The sequence below is a fragment of the Hylobates moloch genome, unplaced genomic scaffold (genome assembly GCF_009828535.3).
Source record: "Hylobates moloch isolate HMO894 unplaced genomic scaffold, HMol_V3 SCAFFOLD_14, whole genome shotgun sequence".
In the NCBI taxonomy this organism is placed as follows: domain Eukaryota; kingdom Metazoa; phylum Chordata; class Mammalia; order Primates; family Hylobatidae; genus Hylobates; species Hylobates moloch.
The window spans coordinates 56,247,410-56,265,854 of NW_026652289.1; the positions used below are offsets into that span (position 1 = coordinate 56,247,410).

At 44.7% G+C, this 18,445-nt stretch overlaps 1 protein-coding gene across 2 annotated transcripts in view; it reads left to right on the top strand.

Moving 5' to 3' along the window:
• HEXA (hexosaminidase subunit alpha) overlaps positions 1 to 18,445 on the top strand; it is a 56,830-nt gene that overhangs the window by 5,741 nt on the left and 32,644 nt on the right. For both annotated transcript variants that reach the window (XM_032174750.2, XM_032174751.2), the window contains exons 2-5: positions 13,967 to 14,059; positions 14,954 to 15,019; positions 16,841 to 16,887; positions 17,400 to 17,510. In XM_032174750.2, the coding sequence (XP_032030641.1) occupies positions 13,967 to 14,059; positions 14,954 to 15,019; positions 16,841 to 16,887; positions 17,400 to 17,510 (317 nt within the window). The remainder of the gene's footprint in view (positions 1 to 13,966; positions 14,060 to 14,953; positions 15,020 to 16,840; positions 16,888 to 17,399; positions 17,511 to 18,445) is intronic.

Sequence of the window (18,445 nt, forward strand, 5' to 3'; positions counted from 1 at the left end):
ATGGGTTTGGGTTTTGTTTCCTTTTTTTTTTTTTCTTTTAGAGACAGGGTCTTATTTTGTCACCCAGGCTGGAGTGCAGTGGCACAAACACAGCCCACTGCAGCCTCGACCTCTGAGGCTCAAGCCGTCCTCCCATCTCAGCCTCCTGAGTAGTTGGGACTACAGGTGCATAGCTAATTTTTGTAGAGATGGAGTCCCACCATGTTGCCCCAGCTGGTCTCAAACCCCTGGGCTCAACCACTCTGCCTGCTTCAGCCACCTAAAGTGTTGGGATTACAGGTCTGAGAAGATCATCAAAAAGATATGATTTGCAGATTTTCATTGAGGATTACCTTTCCTTTCAGGTTTCCAATTTGGAGTGTAAGTGTGTGATTCCAGGCAAAGGATAATCACACTATGCTGCTTATTGTGTGATCCCAACTCGTGCTGCTCTTAACTCAGCACGCAGTGGGAGATGCATTGGGATTGCATCTAGGAGGGAAACAGGTAAGGTCAGGCAGCTGGGCTGGGGAGAAAGAATAATGCCGATTAGTTCTCTCCACTTTAATTGGGCTAGTGGCTAACTATACTTGAACCTTTCCCATGGCAAAGACAAGGCATATTCCTGCCAAAGATGGTTGCCACTAAGTTTATTGTTTTAAAAGCAAAGAGGAAGAAAGCAACATGGGAAGAAGGTTTTGTAGTAGAATTACTTTTCTCATGAAGGGGTTTGTGGAGAACGAGGGATACATAGGAGAAATACAGTGATGAATAAATTGTCTTTAGAAAGAAGGTGATGGCAGAAACACAGTTTTTAGTTGAAGGGCAAAATAAGTGTCATGTTTCATTTTGAATCCCAGGGCCTAGATTAGCTTGGTCCGCGGTCTTCCACCAGCCTCTCTTCTCACAGCCCTGTTTTTTTCTTTTCTTTTCTTTTCTTTTCTTTTTTTTTTTTTTTTTTTTAAGAAACAGGTCTTTCTCTGTCATTCAGACTGGAGTGCAGTGGTGTGATCATGGCTTACAGCAACCTCGAACTCCAGGACTCAAGCAGTCTCCCTGCCTCACTCATGAGTAGCTAGGACCACAGATGCGTGCCACCGCACCCAGCTAATTTTTTTTTTTTTTGCATTTTGTAGAGATGGGGGTCTTACTATGTTGCCCAGGCTGGTCTTGAACCCCTGGCTTCAAGCGATCCTCTTGTCTTGGCCTCCCAGAGTGCTGAGATTACAGGTGTGAACCACCATTTATTACCTAAAGCATGATACTTTTCTAGTATCCCTGTATAGTACTGAGTCCAAGAAGCTAAACTTGATCAAGGTGTATGTGGGTAGCCTGGGCCTGGTTTATGAAAAATTTGAGTTTTATTTCTGTGAGCTGTAGGTGTTCCCCTGCCTTGGATATTCTCTTTGAACACAGTATACATTGGAGGACTCAGGGTCTGGAACGTGATTTATTCAGGAGTCAGCCAAGAAAGTGTTTATTAACCCCTTAACTATGTGCCTTCAGACTAATTGCCTAATTTCCAAGCTGTTGCTGCTACTTCCTTCTTTTTTTTTTTTTTTTTTAACTCTGCCTGCCTTCCAGACATTTCTAAGGATAACAAGCAAATAGTTATGAATGTTTTTTCAGTCTTTGAAGGAGGGTATAATAGTGGGAAGAACTTGGTGATTTTAAAAATAAAACAATAAAAATTAAAAGTCCGAGCCCCAGAGATGCCCTTCCTTCCATTTCCTTCTACCCCAGTTCCTTACCTCCAAACAGGAGCAAGAAGCATAGCATTGGAAGGTTTTTGACAATGGATACCTTGTCGTTTTGTTGTTGATTGTTTGTTTTTAACCTTCTCATTCTAGGGCGTGTTGTCTGTTTCTTAGCCTGTTCAAGGCATAAGCCTCAATCTCTTTCCTGTTGTTATATAGAGGAAAAGGAGTTTTACTGTCTTACCAGTACTTCTTTTAAGAAATAAAGCTGGGCATGGTGTCTCATGCCTATAGTCCCAGTTACTCCGGAGGCTGAGGTGGGAGGATGGCTTGAGCTCAGGAGGTGGAGGTTGCAGTTAGCCGAGATCGTGTCATTGCACTCCAGCCTGGACAACAGAGCCAGACCTTGTCACAAGCAAACAAACAAAAACCTAGAAACAAAAACAAAAGAAAGGGATCACTCTTATGTTTCTGCAGTTTCCTAAATTTCTTCTACTGGTCCTGAAAATAAGTGATAAAATAGAGTCAATTTGCATCATCCTCAAGAGGTTCCACAACCTTTTTGGAGCCACTGACAACAAAGTCAGCTGAAGAAAGGAGGTTGGGTCTGTAGGGGTCAGAGAGGTGTATGTGTGAAGAGTTTTCTGTGATGTGAGCTGTCTCAAGGTTTACATGTTTACAGTCCATTGTAATACAGAAATGGATTATATTTTCTTCTGTATTCCTGGCTGTAATGAATAAAACCCATTATTGGGTCAGGAACTTGAGTCTTCTCTCTTCTTGTCCTTTGTTCCTGTTTCAAGCTGTGGCATTTGCTTAAGCTTCCTGGCCACACACTCAGCCCTGATCCCCAGCCAGCTGCTGTATGCTATTGTTGTGTCCACATCTTGAGGCTGGTTAGGCTTGGGTGTGGTGTAGAGCTCCTTTCTGTGGAAGTGTATACTCAAATGCAGGACATATGGGTGTTTGTCAGCTCTCATTAAGCAGCCTTCCCCTTCTTATGTAAAGCTCTTGGGATTGAGGGGGTAAGAGAGATGCCTTACTAGATACACTGTGTTATGCATGAAAAGTTTAACTACTGTACTATTTGTTCAGCCTTGTCCTTGTTGTAAATAGGATTCCACAATAGTGGCTTTGTTGTTTTGCCTGGAGCTGCAGTCCTAGGTTGGGGGAGATTCAGAGTTCTAAGGCCATGTCCCTTTTGTATTTTGAAGTGTCAGCCTGTTCATATACAGAATGGCATCTCACCGTAGTGAAGCCTTCAGTCTCCTGTAAGAGGCTCATGAAAAACCCTTCAGGGAAGCTGCTCCTAGAGTGTGGCTTTGCCATAGGAGACCCTGCCCCAGGACTCCTCTGGCCAAATGAGAGAGTTGAGGTTTGCTGGGGCAAAAATGTCTTATTGGGAAAAGGGAAGTAGAACACGAAAGGAAACTAGCATTTATTGTCTGGCACTTGATGTATGTTATTGCCCTTTAATCTTCATAACACCTCTGTGAGGTCAGTGTTATCCCAGTCTTTGAGAATGGAGCCATAGAGGCTAAATAACATGCCCAGGGTTACACAGCTTGTAGGGATGGAGCAGAAATTCCAGTCATGCATAAATTTTGCTTTTGTCCCTGTACAGTCTTGTAGTATACTCATACACGTCTTTGTCAATCCAGTTAGCAATTTGGAAAACTACTGGCCTCTGGCAGGATTAAGCTCTAATCACATCTTAGCGTTAATTACTTCAAATAGGTAGTAACTTCTACCATCTGGTTACTCATTAGCACTCAGGTTATGAATATTTTGATCCCTGGCCCATTGTTACCAGATTCCAGTAGCATTTCTTCCCTCCTCCCATCTATTAGTACAAGTAGTATTTATTAAGTAACTTTAATTGTCAATAGTACTAGGTCCAAGGAATATTAAATTGAGCTGCCCCGTCCTTAAAGAATTTACAGTTTCTGGAAGTGGGGACACAGACAGACAGAGTGTGATATTTTTCTATGATAACTGAAGCACAAGGTACTTTGGGAGTGCAGAAGAGGAACACCCGACCTAAGTGTGTGAGGGGAAAAGGAGAAGGTGCACATTGAAAAGGCTTTCCTAGAGAGCTGTTGAAGGAGATCTAAAAGTAGAAGTTGGTGGGGGTGAAGATAGTATTCCGCATAGAAAGAACTGCGTGTGGAAAAGGCCTACAGGCGAGAAGGCTTCATGCCATATTCAAGGAATTCAAGGTGTCTAGCTGAAGTACACAACTCTAGGGTGGATCAGCAAGTTCTGAAGCTAAAGATGTGATAGATGGAAAGGTCATGAAATGGCCTAATAAGCCCTGGTAAGGAATGGAGCTTTATCCTAAGGTCAAAGAAGGCCGGTAAAGTGCAGTCAACAGGTTAAGTGATGTTACTAAACTCTGGCTACACTGGGGCTTGCTGTAGAGTGGAATTAGAGGCAGGAAGCCCAGCTAAAAGGCTGCCAACAGTGGTCTACATAAGAGAGAATAGTGGCTGAAGTTGGGTTGATAGCTGTAAGGACAGAGAAAACTAGAAAGACTGAAGAGAGATTTAGGAGGTGGCTGCTTGGAAGTGGGAGTTAGGTTGGAGGGGAAGGGTGCTGAGGATGACTTCCAGATTTCTGACTTAGCAGTTTGAATGTTGGCTCTCATTCACTTGTGCTGCCATTAACAAAGATAGGGAAAATAGTAGGAGAGGAAGGGAAGGAGTAAAAAGAGCTAAATTGGCTGATGGTGGTGGCTCACGCCTGTAACTCCAGCACTTTGGGAGGCTGAGGCGGGTGGATCACCAGAGGTCGGGAGTTCGAGACCAGTCTGACCAACATGGAGAAACCCCATCTCTACTAAAAATACAAAATTAGCTGGGCATAGTGGTGCATGCCTGTAATCCCAGCTACTCTGGAGGCTGAGGCAGGAGAATCGCTTGAATCCAGGAGGTGGAGGTTGCGGTGAGCCAAGATTGCGCCACTGCACTCCAGCCTGGGCAACAGGAGTGAAACTCCGTCTCAAACAAACAAAAAAAAACACCAGTGAAATTAAGAGGTTGAGAGGTAGAGTGAGAATCATGAAAAGTAAATTTGATTTTGATGTGTTGACTGTGAGGTGTCTAGCAAACAGCTATGTAGTGCTAGAGCTTGGGAGAATGAGTTTGAACACTTCGAGGAGAAGGTCCAAAAGGCAACCACAGGAGGGTGGTTGAGGAGGAGGAGGATGTTGTTGGATGACTGCTAAGCCAGAACATGGGTTAGTTCTTCCTCTTGGGTGTTAAAATCATCTAGGATAATAGCCAGCCTTGGGGTGGAGAGGAATACTGGGCACCAGGATCCAAAGTATTAAGTAAATAAGGTTGGGCGTGGTGGCTCACACCTGTAATCCCAGCACTTTGGGAGGCTGAGGCTGTTGGATCACTTGATGTCAGGAGTTTGAGACCAGCTTGGCTAATGTGGTGAAACCCCGTCTAATTTGTAAAAATAGAACAATTAACCAGGTGTGGTGGTGCACACCTGTAATCCCAGCTACTTAGGAGGCTGAGGTCGGAGGATCACTTGAGCCTAGGAGGCGGAAATTGCAGTGAGCCGAGATTGCGCCACTGCACGCCAGCCCGGGCAACAGAGGAGGACTCCATCTCAAAAAAAAAAAAAAAAAGAAAAGAAAAATTAAGTGAATAAAGAAGTGATCAGGAAGCTACAGAGTGTTGTAACAAGGAGAGCTGGAGATTTAACAGCTGGATGACATGAACCACAGAAGAAAGGTGTTTTATTACTTGGTGGTGGTGGAATGGATGACCCAGAAGCAGCCCCATTTCTCAACCCTGTGATGTGGGAAGTGGCTGCCTCTCAGAACATGTTGTAGGGGAAGTGGTGTGTGGTATTCCTGGGGAGAGCCAGGCTTCAGTTAGGGAGGAAGTAGAAGAGACTGAGTAATTAAATAACTACACAACAAGATCTCAGAGGGTTTACAAGGTGAATGATATGTAGTATAGGTGGTCTGGTGGAGAAGAGAAAGCAACATGTATAAGAATAGAAGTGCAGGACCAGAAGTGAGCAAAGGGGGTTATATATTGGGCAAAGTGACAAAATATGGTAGAGATATGACATGGTGGATTTTCCTGACAGTAAGATTGCCAAGAAAATAGATTCCAGAGACAAGCAAGCATGTGTATGTATGTGGGAATTTAATATATGATCAAAGAAGTATTTCTGATCAAATGTGAAAAGATGTATTAGTCAATAAATACGTAAGGATGACTGGTTATCCAATTGGGAAAAAAATAAATCCTTACTTCATATCAAACTCAAAAGTAAATTCCAGGTAGATTAAAGATCTGAAGGTAAAAGACCATAGAAGTGTTAGACAGAAATGAAGGAAACTATTATTATAATTTTAGGGGTAGAGGAGGCCTTTCTAAATAAGCAAATAAAGAGACCATAAAGGAAAAGAGTCATAGCTTTAACTACATAAAAATTAAAGCAAAAGAAAGCATAAGGTTAAAAAATAAGGGATAAAATGAGGCAGATGTTTGCAACAAGTCAATAAAAGTAGCTTTAAAAAGTAAAAAGAATGGCTGGGCGCAGTGGCTCACGCCTGTAGTCCCAGCACTTTGGGAGGCCAGGGCGGGCAGATCATGAGGTCAGGAGATCGAGACCATCCTGGCTAACATGGTGAAACTTCGTCTCTACTAAAAAAAAAAAAAAAAAAAAAAATTAGCCGAGCATGGTGGCGCTTGCCTGTGGTCCCACCTACCCAGGAGGCTGAGGCAGGAGAATGGCATGAACCTGGGAGGCAGAGCTTGCAGTGAGCCGAGATAGCGCCATTGCACTCCAGCCTGGGCGACAGAGTGAGACTGCATCTCAAAAAAAAGAGTAAAAAGAATTTGGCTAGTAAATGCAAAGAAATGCTTGAGGCCAAGAGTTCAAGACCAGCCTGGGCAGCATAGTGAGACCCTGTCTCTACAAAAAATAAAAATAAAAATTAGCCTGACATGCTGGTGCACGCCTGTAGTCTTAGCTGTTTGGGAGGCTGAGGCAGGAGGATCACTTGAGCCTAGGAGGTTGAGGCTGCAGTGAGCTATGATAGCAGCACCGCACTCCAGCCTGGGCGACAGCGAGACTCTGTCTCAAAAAAAAAAAAAAAGATGGGTGCAACTTTTACCCAAAAAATATGGGATGGGAATGAGAGGAAGGAAGAGCATTCAGGATTCATCTGTGGGCTGGAAAGAGTGATACTTCCAAGTAGGTATTAATAGTCTGTGGAGGGTGAAGAATCTTGGAACTTACAGGAGGAGGTACCATGATCTAGACTGAATTCAGCAGCACTAAGGAGAAGGCCCCAGCTCAGGGCAGTTGGCTTCACAGACTCCCACTTTACTGGGATAAGAAGTTTGACAAGATTGGCCTTGACTTCTCTCCTAACCACACCAATTCACTTCCCAGGCTTGGAATACCTTTTCTCCTCTTGGTAGCTTGGTGAACACCAATTCGGGGTTCAAGATCCCACTCAGAGGTCACCTTCAATGTCAAGCCTTCCACCTTTCCTGGACGTGGCTATTAAATCTACCATAGCCCTTATCACAATGTTTGTAATTATTGTTTGTGTTTATCTCTCCTGCTAGACTGTGATCTCCTCAAGGGCAGGGACCGGGGCTTGTTTTTCTTTTTAACTGCTCCAGCACCTAGCACAGTTCCTGATGCACATTAAATGCTCAATATATCTTGGTTGGAATGAAGAAATGAGTGGGAAATGAATGATATAATGGGCTTTTGTTAGGCAGAATATGGGGGAGATGAAACCTGGATATGATGTGTATAAAGATGGGAGGGGGAAGAAAACAAAATGGGCATGGGAACAAACTTTGGCACCAGCCTAGGAGGGTACCAGGGGATATGGGGGCAGAGTAGACATTAAAGAGTGGGAAGGTGGCAAAGTCTGGGTTGCCTCTCTTAGTTTTCAGTCCAGAAGCAAAATCAAGTAACATTTTATAACCAAAACCAATGTGTTTTTTTTCCATACTGCTAGGATTCTGTGAATCAAACACATTGATACGATGGAACTGTTTTGATTCAGGAGGGAACAGGGGTGGTAGAGGGAAAGGCTATTGTGCACTGAAGTAAAGATTGATAGTTTCCAGGTTACCCTAATACAGCAACGAGTTCTTCCTCTCAGAGAAGTGGAAAGACCTAAATCTTAGAATTTATGGATCCAGAGGTCCTCAGAGCAGTGTCTGAAAAGGCACTTTGTGTAAGTCTGGGTGTCTTCTTAGCATCGCCCACCCCAGTCTCAGGATTTCAGAAATACTAGGTTTGGGGATATAAAAGTAATCTTTACATTAACTACTTGCTATTTATGCCTGATTATCACATAGCACAATCATAATATTAAATATGCATTTTTTGAATTCCAACATCATTCATTTTTTCAGCAAACATGTACTGAATAACTGCTGTGTGTCAGGCACTGGGAATACAAAGACACTGAGATTGGTCCCTCCTGTTGAGGAACTCACAACCTAGGTGAGGAGATAGACAAATAAACAGCATATCTTAAGATAAGTGTTTTGAAAAATGTATGTATACATTGCTGCATGATCACATAGGAGGGTCTCTTAGGAAAGGGCAGGGGAATAACAGAAGTGTTTCCTAAAAGGAAAACAGAGCTGTTTCTTAATTAGGAGAGATGTGGAGGGAAGGCAAAGTTTGTTTCAATTGGAGGAAGTAATATGTACAAAGAAAAATATGGAGAAAATATGGCATTTTCAGGGTTCTGTTAAGAGTTCATTGTTCATTGTGAGAGTTCCTGCACAGGAGCAGAAAAAGACAAGGCATTTTCTTATGATTACCCAGTGAATTCTGGACTTTATTCTGAAAGCTATGGGAGCCATTGGAAGATTTTAAGCAGAGACTGTCACGCTCTTATCTTCATATTCTAATATCCCTGAGGATAGTAGATTGCCATGGGTATTCCTGGAGGCAGGGGAAGACCGCCTGGGAGATTTTTTATAGTCATCCAGGTGAGAAATTACAAGAGGCTGAATTAAGGCTTTGGCCCAGTGGGGCTGGGAAAATGGCGATGTGTTAAGAGACTATAAGGATTGTGTAATTGTAAGACTTTTTAAAAGTCTTTTTACTGTTGTAATCTCAGTGCTTAACACAATGTTTGAGATAGCAGACAGTCTGTAAATGTTATTTTGAGTTAATGAACTTGTGATCTACTCAGTTAGGTGGAAGGTATAGAAGAAGGAGATCTGGTGTAGGTGAATAGATGGGGCTGTTATCAAAGTGAGAGAGAGGATCAGCCAGGAGGAGGAATGAAGAGTTAGATTAGTTTTATGTTTAAGAGTCAAGTGGCTTTTGAGACATTTGAGTGGAGGTGTACAAGTCTAGAGCTCCAGAAGAAGAGTTGGCTTGGAAAGATAGATTTGGGAGTCATTGGCCTGCTGTGGGAGTGGATGACATTGTCTAGGGAGAGCGTAAGTGAAGGGAAAGAGAGAAGTTTGGAGCCTTGGAGATCCTGGGTAACACTAGCACGTTGGGGTTGGTAAAGGAGAAGTAGAATGAAGAAGCGTATTCAAGGAGTTAGAAGGAAAACCAAGAGAGCAATGTCCCCTAAGCTAAAGGAGTTTAGTTTCAAGAAGGTCAGGGATGTCTGATGCTGTCAAGAGGTCCCAGAAGGAGTGAGTGGTTTCTATTAGCTCTCTGACAGCAGGGATTTTTGTCTGTTTTGACCACTGCTGTATCCCCAGCACTTACAACACCCTGGCACATAGTAAGCATTCAGTAATAAATTACTGTTGAATGAATGAATGAATGAATGAATTGAAAAGAGTCCCTTGAATTTGGTTACAGAACCACAGGACTTTGGTGAAGCCATTTTGAGAGAAGTGGTGGTGAAGGAAGCCAGATTATAGTGGATTGAGGAATAGATAGGTTGTAAGGAAGCAGCTGCAAAATACTAAGCATGACCAACATCATGAGCACATACCATGTACCAGGCACTGAGCTAAGCACTTTACATGTATTAACTCATTTCACCTTCCCAGCAGCCCAATTATATAGGTATTATGATCCCCATTTTACAGTTGAGGAAACTGCAGCTTAGAGAGGGTAAATAACTTGCCTAGGGAAGGCCTGCAGCTAGAAAGTGTTAGAACCAAGATTTGAATCTGTCTTCCTTTGGAGTTCAGGTCCTTAGCTGCCCAGGCTACATTTCCTCTAGAGTGTCTTTGTGGCAGAAAGGCAAAAGAAAGAGTGAGTGTTTGAGGTGACATGCAGTTGAGACCAGGAAGATTGCAAACATTTTAATGCTGGTGAGAGTTGAAAGAAATAATTTGAAGGCTTTGGGAAAAGGGGAAATAATTTATACAAGAGGAGACTGAGAAGCGCTCCAGAGCACAGGTAAAAGGAAACCCCTTCCATCAAGGTGGAGGTCCGGGAGAAGGTACAGGTAGGTGTGTGTTGCAGATTTTTTTGTCGGCGGGGAGAGGGGAAGAGGGTAGGGATAGTTGAAAGTTCTCTTCTGATTGTCTGCTGAGCATAAGGGAGATGGTGATCAGGTAGACTTGAGGAAGGTGTAGAAAATAGAATGAAGCAATGATAGAGATAGAAGAATTTTCAGGGTAGCATCAAGGGCCCAGCCAAGATGGAGACCATGATTTTGCAGTGGTCCAATCCTGCTCTTTTGTGATTTTTCTCCCTTCCCTCCAGTAGGGTACAGTAGCCAGATGTTAGGGCACAGAAGGCAGATGTTAGATCGATCCAGGTTTGAAAGTTTTGCCCATTGGTTGTGACAGAAGAAAAGATACAGATCGTTGAGAGTATTGGCTAGATTGCATTTGAGGTGATGGATCGCTACGTGTAGGCCAGCAGGGAAGGAAGCAAGGATGAGAGAGGACTGAGAACAGAAGGGAAATGGAGGGGTCATAGTACTGGAGTCTGGAGAAGATTCAACAGTAGGACTTTGGTGATAGGAGTGTCCTTGTTCTGAGAATTCCATGTCCAGAGATGACCTGTCTGTGATGAATAAGACAAAATTACTCTACAAGGTACTACAGGGGTAGAAAACTACCAGTGATGTTTATCTCTTTACTGAGGGGACTAAGCAAGGGTGCCAAAGATACTTTTATTTGTTTATTGTAAATATTTTCTACTGTTTGGTAGTACTGTTTGATTTTTTTTTTTAACTAATATTTACTACTTGTTTTTTTTTTTTTTTGAGACAGAGTCTCACTCTGTTGCCCAGGCTGGAGTGCACTGGTGCAGTCTCTGCTCACTGCAGTCTCCATCTCCTGGGTTCAAGTGATTATCCTGCCTCAGCCTCCTGAGTAGCTGGGATTACAGGGCCCACCACCATGACCAGCTAATTTGTTTGTATTTTTAGTAGAAACGGGGTTTCACCGTGTTGGCCAGACTGGTCTCTGACTCCTGACCTTAAGTGATCCGCCTGCCTCGGCCTCCCGAAGTGCTGAGATTATGGACCTGAGCCACCGCACCAGGCCTGTACTACTGTTTTGATTTAAAAAAAAAGATGCAAAGTTTTCAGTGAACCCAAAGAGAAAAGTAGGTTTACTTGAAAGCAGGGAGATGAGTGAGCTGCAGAGGTAGAAGGCTGTGGTCCTGGAATGGGACCCTGGAGTGTATTATCTGTCTGTGGAATCACAAGGTCTTAGATCTGAAGAGGAGTAGCTGGAATCTGGTCCCACCCTGCCATTGTTTACAGGGAAGGAAATGGGAGCCCCGAGACTTGGTCAGCTTGGCAGCAGCAAAACCAGAACCAGAAGCAACCTGTTCTGATTTCCCAGCCCTCTGGTCTGTTTTTCATGCTACCTCCTAAGCCCTGGAGGCTTCTCAATTTCCTGCTGTTCCAGCTGGACTCATGGCACATGTGCTCATGACATTGCTGGCTGACCGGGCTGTTTGCCATACTGTGCTTCCCACACATTGGTGCTTCTCAGTGTTCAGGGTGTGGGCGGGTGTGTGTAGAGGCGGCTGTGCTACTGTCCCCTGCCTATTTCCTGCCCTCTTCATAGCCAGGCAAAGTAGCAGCTTGGAGGTGGAAAACCACAGTGGTGATACCCTATTTACATCCTTTGCAATGACCTAGTGTCCCTCCTGTTTTGCCAGCTCTCGTATTGCTGCCTCCCCCAAACATCCCTCTCATAATTTGTTTAAACAGCAGCCATGCCCCTGTATCTACTTCTTTCAGCCCAAACCCAGATGAGTCACTGAGAGAACTTCGGACAGGGATTATTCACCATGAGATTGATGGCAGGGAGTGGAAGAATTGTAATTCTGGAGAAATGCCCTTAAATTAGGGGCATTGTTCTGGGAAAAAAAGTGCTTTCCTGTTCAGCAGATCTGCAAAGGAGTCTGTGACTCTCCAAAAGACTACAGATTTAGGGAGTGCAGTGCAGGTGTGTTTTAGAAAAATAAATTTTTTAAAAATCAAAAGATTAGGTATTTTTCTGTCTTCCAAGTAATAGTTCAGATAAACCTGGTGTTTGTGCAGCCTCTCTTGTTTTGTCATGAGGGCAGCAAGCCATGGTAGTTGCATATGGATTAGTTGTGATTTCTCCTTATGTGGCAGGCTGAGCCCCAGAGGATTAGAACTAAAGCTCAGGACTTCGGCTGTCTTTTGGATGGCTGCCTGGGTAGATATGCAGATGAGCTCTCCACACAATGATATTGGGGCTCCATGATGTGTGGGGTTGGGAGTGGGGACAAGAAGTCAGAGGATGGGGTATAGTTTTTCCTCACCCTTGCTGCTAGGTTAAGTCCTCATTGGTCTCCCTGTAGAGTCTCCTGTGGAGATGGGTTTGTAGCCTGTCTGCTTAGATGACCCTACGGATTCTGCCTTGAGTGTGGTCTTTGCCTTGAAGGTCTGCTTGTCCTTTTGTGTTGTAACAATGTAGTTTTAGGGTTCAAGTATGGAGTTGTGAATTGACCTGGCCCAGAGTTGCCTCAGATTCCCTCCTCTTTGCAGAATGTAGGCAGGTATTGGTGTGGGGATCCAGGGTATTTATTGGTAAGGGAAAGAATGTGTTTATTCATGATGGTAGGAAAGGCCCCCTTATTGGCTTGCTTCTTGGCAGACCTAAGAGCTGAGATACAGCCATATGGTAGTGCTCAAGAGGTCTGAGCAGGCTTCCTTGAGATGATCTGAGCACTTGGATTCCTTCTGCCTGGAGATGGGTAACATTTGAGATTCCAGTTTGGTTCTGAATTCTCTCTCGTTGCCTTCTGCCAGGCCATCCTATCCCTGACATTGTAGTGCCATAAGAAGTCATGGATGTTGTGATGCCAGTGGGATGAATATGGCTCCAGGAAAGAATAGAATAGAGAGGGGTTCATTAAGTTAAGGCTTGGGGCTATAACATCAGAGCCACCCTGAAAATCACAGGGAAGAACCAGCAGGAGGGCGAGAAGAGACAGTGTATTCATATTTTGGCTTTGGCATTTTTTCTGCATAGACAAGGATCTGTAAAGCTATATTAGATACTATGTTGGTTCATACTGGGTGACCCTCCACTGTCAGGGTAAAATCTACCTTAGATAGAGAACCTGTTTGGGAAGAGGAAGGAAGGAAGCAAGATGGGCGGGTGACCCTGACCTTCTCTGAGGTATCAGTTGCATCATCTCAGGCCTCCTTTGCCTGATCCTTCTGTCATCTGCTCCATTAGCTCCTAGGCTTTTGCAAAACTGGAAACTCTTCATGTGGAGCCCTCAAGAGCAGTACTACTTAATAGGCCAATCTGCAATGAGATAAGAAGCATATGTACCAGAATGTAAGACTGATCTCTTCATCAAGAAAATCTTGTATGAAAAAATGTTAGAACTAGACAGTGTGTTTACTCTGACATAATTGATTTACATTGAGGCTTCATGTAAGTTTTCTATATAGTGACCAGCCAGTAACACAGTTTGCAAATTGGCAGCTAATCTGCAGACCATACTTGGAGTAGCAATGCTCTAGAGCTGCCTCTCATTCAGAAGCAGTTGTTGAGGTCATGGAATTGTTTTTTTGGTACAGGCCAAGGGCAGCCAGAAATATAGAGCCCTGGTTAAGAAGAGCTGTCACCCAGGGCATTCAGACATGGGTCAGGGCAGCTACTGAGGAGAAGAAGGGCACAACGAGAATGAAACAGCTGAACAGATGATCAGGCAGTGCCTACGCCAAGGGTAAATGCCATGTCCTCCCTTTCCTTTACCACAGGTGTGTGAGCTGAGGGACTAGAGCTAGGGTCTTGGTTTTGCCTGTTGCTTCTGGGCAGGTTGACCGCACCAAGCTTACCCTGTCTTCCCAGGAAAACGGCATACACTGGAGAAGAATGTGTTGGTTGTCTCTGTAGTCACACCTGGATGTAACCAGCTTCCTACTTTGGAGTCGGTGGAGAATTGTAAGTACCATCCTGTTCCCTGTCTTAGAAGAGCAAGCACTTGTCTGAAGCTGTAACTCTGGATGGCCTGGCCTAAACTGCTGATGCTCGGCCTGGAGTACCCCTTGACCATGGGGACCGAGGGTCACCAAGTGCTGAGAGCCATGGAAGATGAGTTTTTCCTACGCAGAAACTTAACCAGTGCTAAAGGTTGGCTGTGGAACATCACACTGGCTCTTCACTGAGTCCCACAGGACACCTACCTGGTGGACTGAACACATTTCTATTTTGGGAAAGTGTATACTTTGCTAGTTTTCTCTAATAGACCCTACACTGGGGAAAGAAAGGGTTCTGGTCACTTATACTGAGATGAAGTTAAGTCATTAGTCCAGTGACTGCCTCCTGTCTTCCCTGAGCAGCATTTGGGGACTTCTCAGTCTCCAAAGTGAACAGTTGAGTTTGGTTCCTTCCTCACTTTCTTGGAGGAAGTAGCTGAAGCATAGAGGAAGGGGAAAGGAGGGTGATTACAAAGGCATTGGGAGCATCGCGTGCTGCACTCACCCCTGCGGGCATCCCTGTTCCCTTTGCCAGGAGAAGACTTCTTTCATCTTTCTGCTGTGGAAACTGACCCATGAGGTAGGTGGTGCTTTGTACAGAACTCCGCTCCAGCCTGACTCTTGCTGTACATCATTATCCAGGGTCTACAGAGTCACTGTGGTGACCACCCTCCCACTCTGGCCCCAGACCAGGCCATCCTACAGCTGTCTTGCTCTGGGGACATCTCATTGAAAGATTTTTAAAAATATATGGTCTTACTGGTTTTTTTTAATCCAACGATTTATATAGAATATCTGGTCTATAATCTGAGAATAGAAAACCTTAACCAACTAAATGAGTTCATTTCTGTCATTTCAGATACCCTGACCATAAATGATGACCAGTGTTTACTCCTCTCTGAGACTGTCTGGGGAGCTCTCCGAGGTAACAAATTGGGGCTGATTAAAAGAGAGAGAGAAAGGATGATGTGGGAAGGTTGGTGTTGGTGGAGTGCAGTGGCCCAGTCCCTGCTCACTGCAACCTCTGCCTCTTAGGCTCAAGCAATCTTCCCTCTTTAGCCTCCCAAGTAGCTGGGATTACAGGTGCCTGCCACCATGCCCAGCTAATTCTTGTATTTTTAGTAGAGATGGGATTTCACCATATTGCCCAGGCCAGTCTTGAACTCCTGAGTTCAAGTGATCCACCCATCTCGGCCTCCCAAAGTTCTAGGATTACAGGTGTGTGCCACCGCGCCCAGCCAGGAAGCTTGTTTTATGGGAACAATCGGCGTGTTTTCCCATCTCTGTGGAGCTGTCCCTGGAAGTTGACAGGTTTTACCTTGTGCAGCATCAGCAACTGCTGCTGCCCTAGTCAGGGGCTCTGGGAAGCAGTGGGAGAGTCTGCAGGCTGATGCTTTAGGTGCCAGCAGGAGACAGGTAGCTGGGGGGCAGGGGGAATGATGCTACCACAGACACTGCCTGTCCAGCTCTTGCTGAAGACATGTAATTGGAAAGGTTTTTTTAAAAGGAAAACTATAACAAAAGACATAGATAAGTGCAAACAAAAGATAAATAGTAGTGAAATATTTAGAACTACATTATTTCTGGAGAAAATGAGTTTACTGGCTAAACTATTGGCCCTTGCCCTTCTTCTGGGTTTACTGAGAAGGTATTTGGTGCCTAGATACAGACTTAGCCAAGTATCTCTCCCACTTTTGGTAAACCCTCTGCTGGTGAATGATGGGGGAAACTCTCTCGGAATTCCACACCTTGCTTTAGTTTGTCTTCGTTCCCTTGCCCCACTTCTATGCTTGGAACAACAGCATGCTGCCTCCCCTTCCTGCCCTCTTGTACCTTTCATGCAGGTGCTGATGGTGAGTCAGGCTAGAGGTAAGGGAGGACCTGGGACTCCAGAATGCTGGGTGTCAGAGTCAGAGTGGGCAGAAGCCAAAACAGTACACTAGCAGTCTGCTCAAATCAGGTGCTGAGTGACTGCGGAGGTCTCATGGATTCTTTCACTTTGAAATTGGGGACTCTGATAATTTTCATGGGGCTTCTGCAGGGTTTCCAGAAGAGGGGCCCCAGCTGTTGAGAACATACAATGCTCTGGATTCAACATACCTGTGTGTGGGCCTTGCTAGACTCTAGGAGACAGTGTCAGTGGACTAGGGGTGTCCTTCTGGGGCAGTTGCTGTCCACCACACCTCAGCTCCCTATAGCTGGGTCTCTTCTCAGTCTCTGAAGAGGAAGAGTGGATGATTTTTTTTTATCTTCTAGGTCCAGCCATGAACCCAGGCTCCTTGGAAACCCAAGCTTATGATCACTTTCTCACAATTTATTCTGGGACCCCTTTTCTCAGCTCTCTTAGCTCCTGATAGGGGTTATCCATGAAAAGCCCAACTCTTGCAGGCTGACTTGTCTCTGTGTCTGTCCTCATGAGTATATGTCTTGGCCTCTCTTCTCAATATTCTTGTCAAGGCACAGGAAATATAGATAAGAGGTATGTGGGTTTTGAAGGTTAGTATGTTGTAAGGAGGGGCACTAAAACCCTTACTCTGACATCTCCCAAAATGAAATACAGAAGTAAAGATGGATACTGGCTTCCTAATATCCCCTTTTCATCAGTGTTAAAAATCATCAAGCCTACACTACATCCATTTTCACTGTGTACTCAAACGTTGTGCTCTGCTACATTGAGAACCTTCCAAATAGAGACATCTCTTTTTCCACTCCTGAGTCTTTACTCTGCCTCTCTGCTTCTTCCTAGGTCTGGAGACTTTTAGCCAGCTTGTTTGGAAATCTGCTGAGGGCACAGTAAGTGTGGACCCTCAAGGAGGGCTCCTTTTTCATCTCTGGGGTTGGATCCCAATGTTGAGAATCCTAGAAAAATCTTGTTTTGCCTTAGGATCCTGGTGGCTTGAGATAGCCCCAGTAGAAATGGAAGAGGAGATGTGGGTGGAAAACTGGTTTGGTAGATTTGGTCTGTTTGGAATCACTGTAATTTGGTCCCCCTGAGTCATCATTTAGTAATGACCTTGAGGCCACACTGCTTTGAATAAAATAAACCATGTTAACAGAAAAATCCAGAATTTGTAGGCTGAGTGGTGTATGGGACAGTTGTATTAGGCTGGCGTTGGACAGTTGCTTTCTGGGAAGGTGGCTGCTTATGGTCATTTGTAGAGGTGGGGAGCATTTAGGGAGAGAGTGACCCTGAGAACAGTCACAGATTGACTTTTTAAGAATCCTGGGAGAGTTGTCTTCCTCTCCCTGTGCCCCCGTAGTAAGCTTCCTTTGAATCTGACATGTTCAATGTGTGTTCTGCACAGTTCTTTATCAACAAGACTGAGATCGAGGACTTTCCTCGCTTTCCTCACCGGGGCTTGCTGTTGGATACATCTCGCCATTACCTGCCACTCTCTAGCATCCTGGACACTCTGGTAACCAGGCCTTAAGGCCTTCTTCACACTTAGAGTTCTGGGGTGATAGAGCAACTGGACAGACCAAGTTCCAAATTCTTAAAGAGTGAGAGAGAGAATGTATGAACTGGGTGTGGTGGCTCACGCCTGTAATCCCAACACTTTGGGAGGCCTAGGTGGGCGGATCACCTGAGGTCAGAAGTTCAAGGCCAGCCTGGCCAACATGGTGAAACCCTGTCTCTACTAAAAATACAAAAATTAGCTGGGCATGGTGGTGCATGCTTGTAATCCCAGCTACCTGGGAGGCTGAGGCAGGAGAATCGCTTGAACCCGGGAGGCAGAGGTTGCAGTGGGTGGAGATCACGCCACTGCACTCCAGCCTGGGTGAAAGAGTAAGATGCCATCTCAAAAAAAAGAGATTGTATGTAACTCTATGAGCTCCTGGGAAAAATGTAGAAGATGAGCTGCTCCAAGACTCAGAAAATAACAAAGAGTGACTTAAATCTACTGTATAGGCTACTATAGATCAATGTTCAGGCTGTTTCCAGGGATACAGATGTTTAGGGGAATTGGCTTCATTGGCAGAGCTAACTATATTTGTTTTTTGAGACAGGGTCTCAATTTTTTTTTTTTTGTATTTTTTGTAGAGCTGGGGTTTTGTCATGTTGCCCAGGCTGGTCTTGAACTCCTGGGCTCAAGCAATATGCCCACCTTGGCCTCCCAGAGTGGTAGGATTACAGGCATGAGTCACGACACCTGGCCGGCAGAGCTAACTTTAGTTAGAACAAGGTCATAGGAGAGAGACATTCAAAGCCTTACCTCAGGGCTGGGTGCAGTGGCTCACACCTGTAATCCTAGCACTCTGGGAGGCCAAGGTGGGTGGATTGCCCAAGCTCAGGAGTTCGAGACTAACCTGGCCAAGACGGTGAAACCCCATCTCTACTGAAAATACAAAG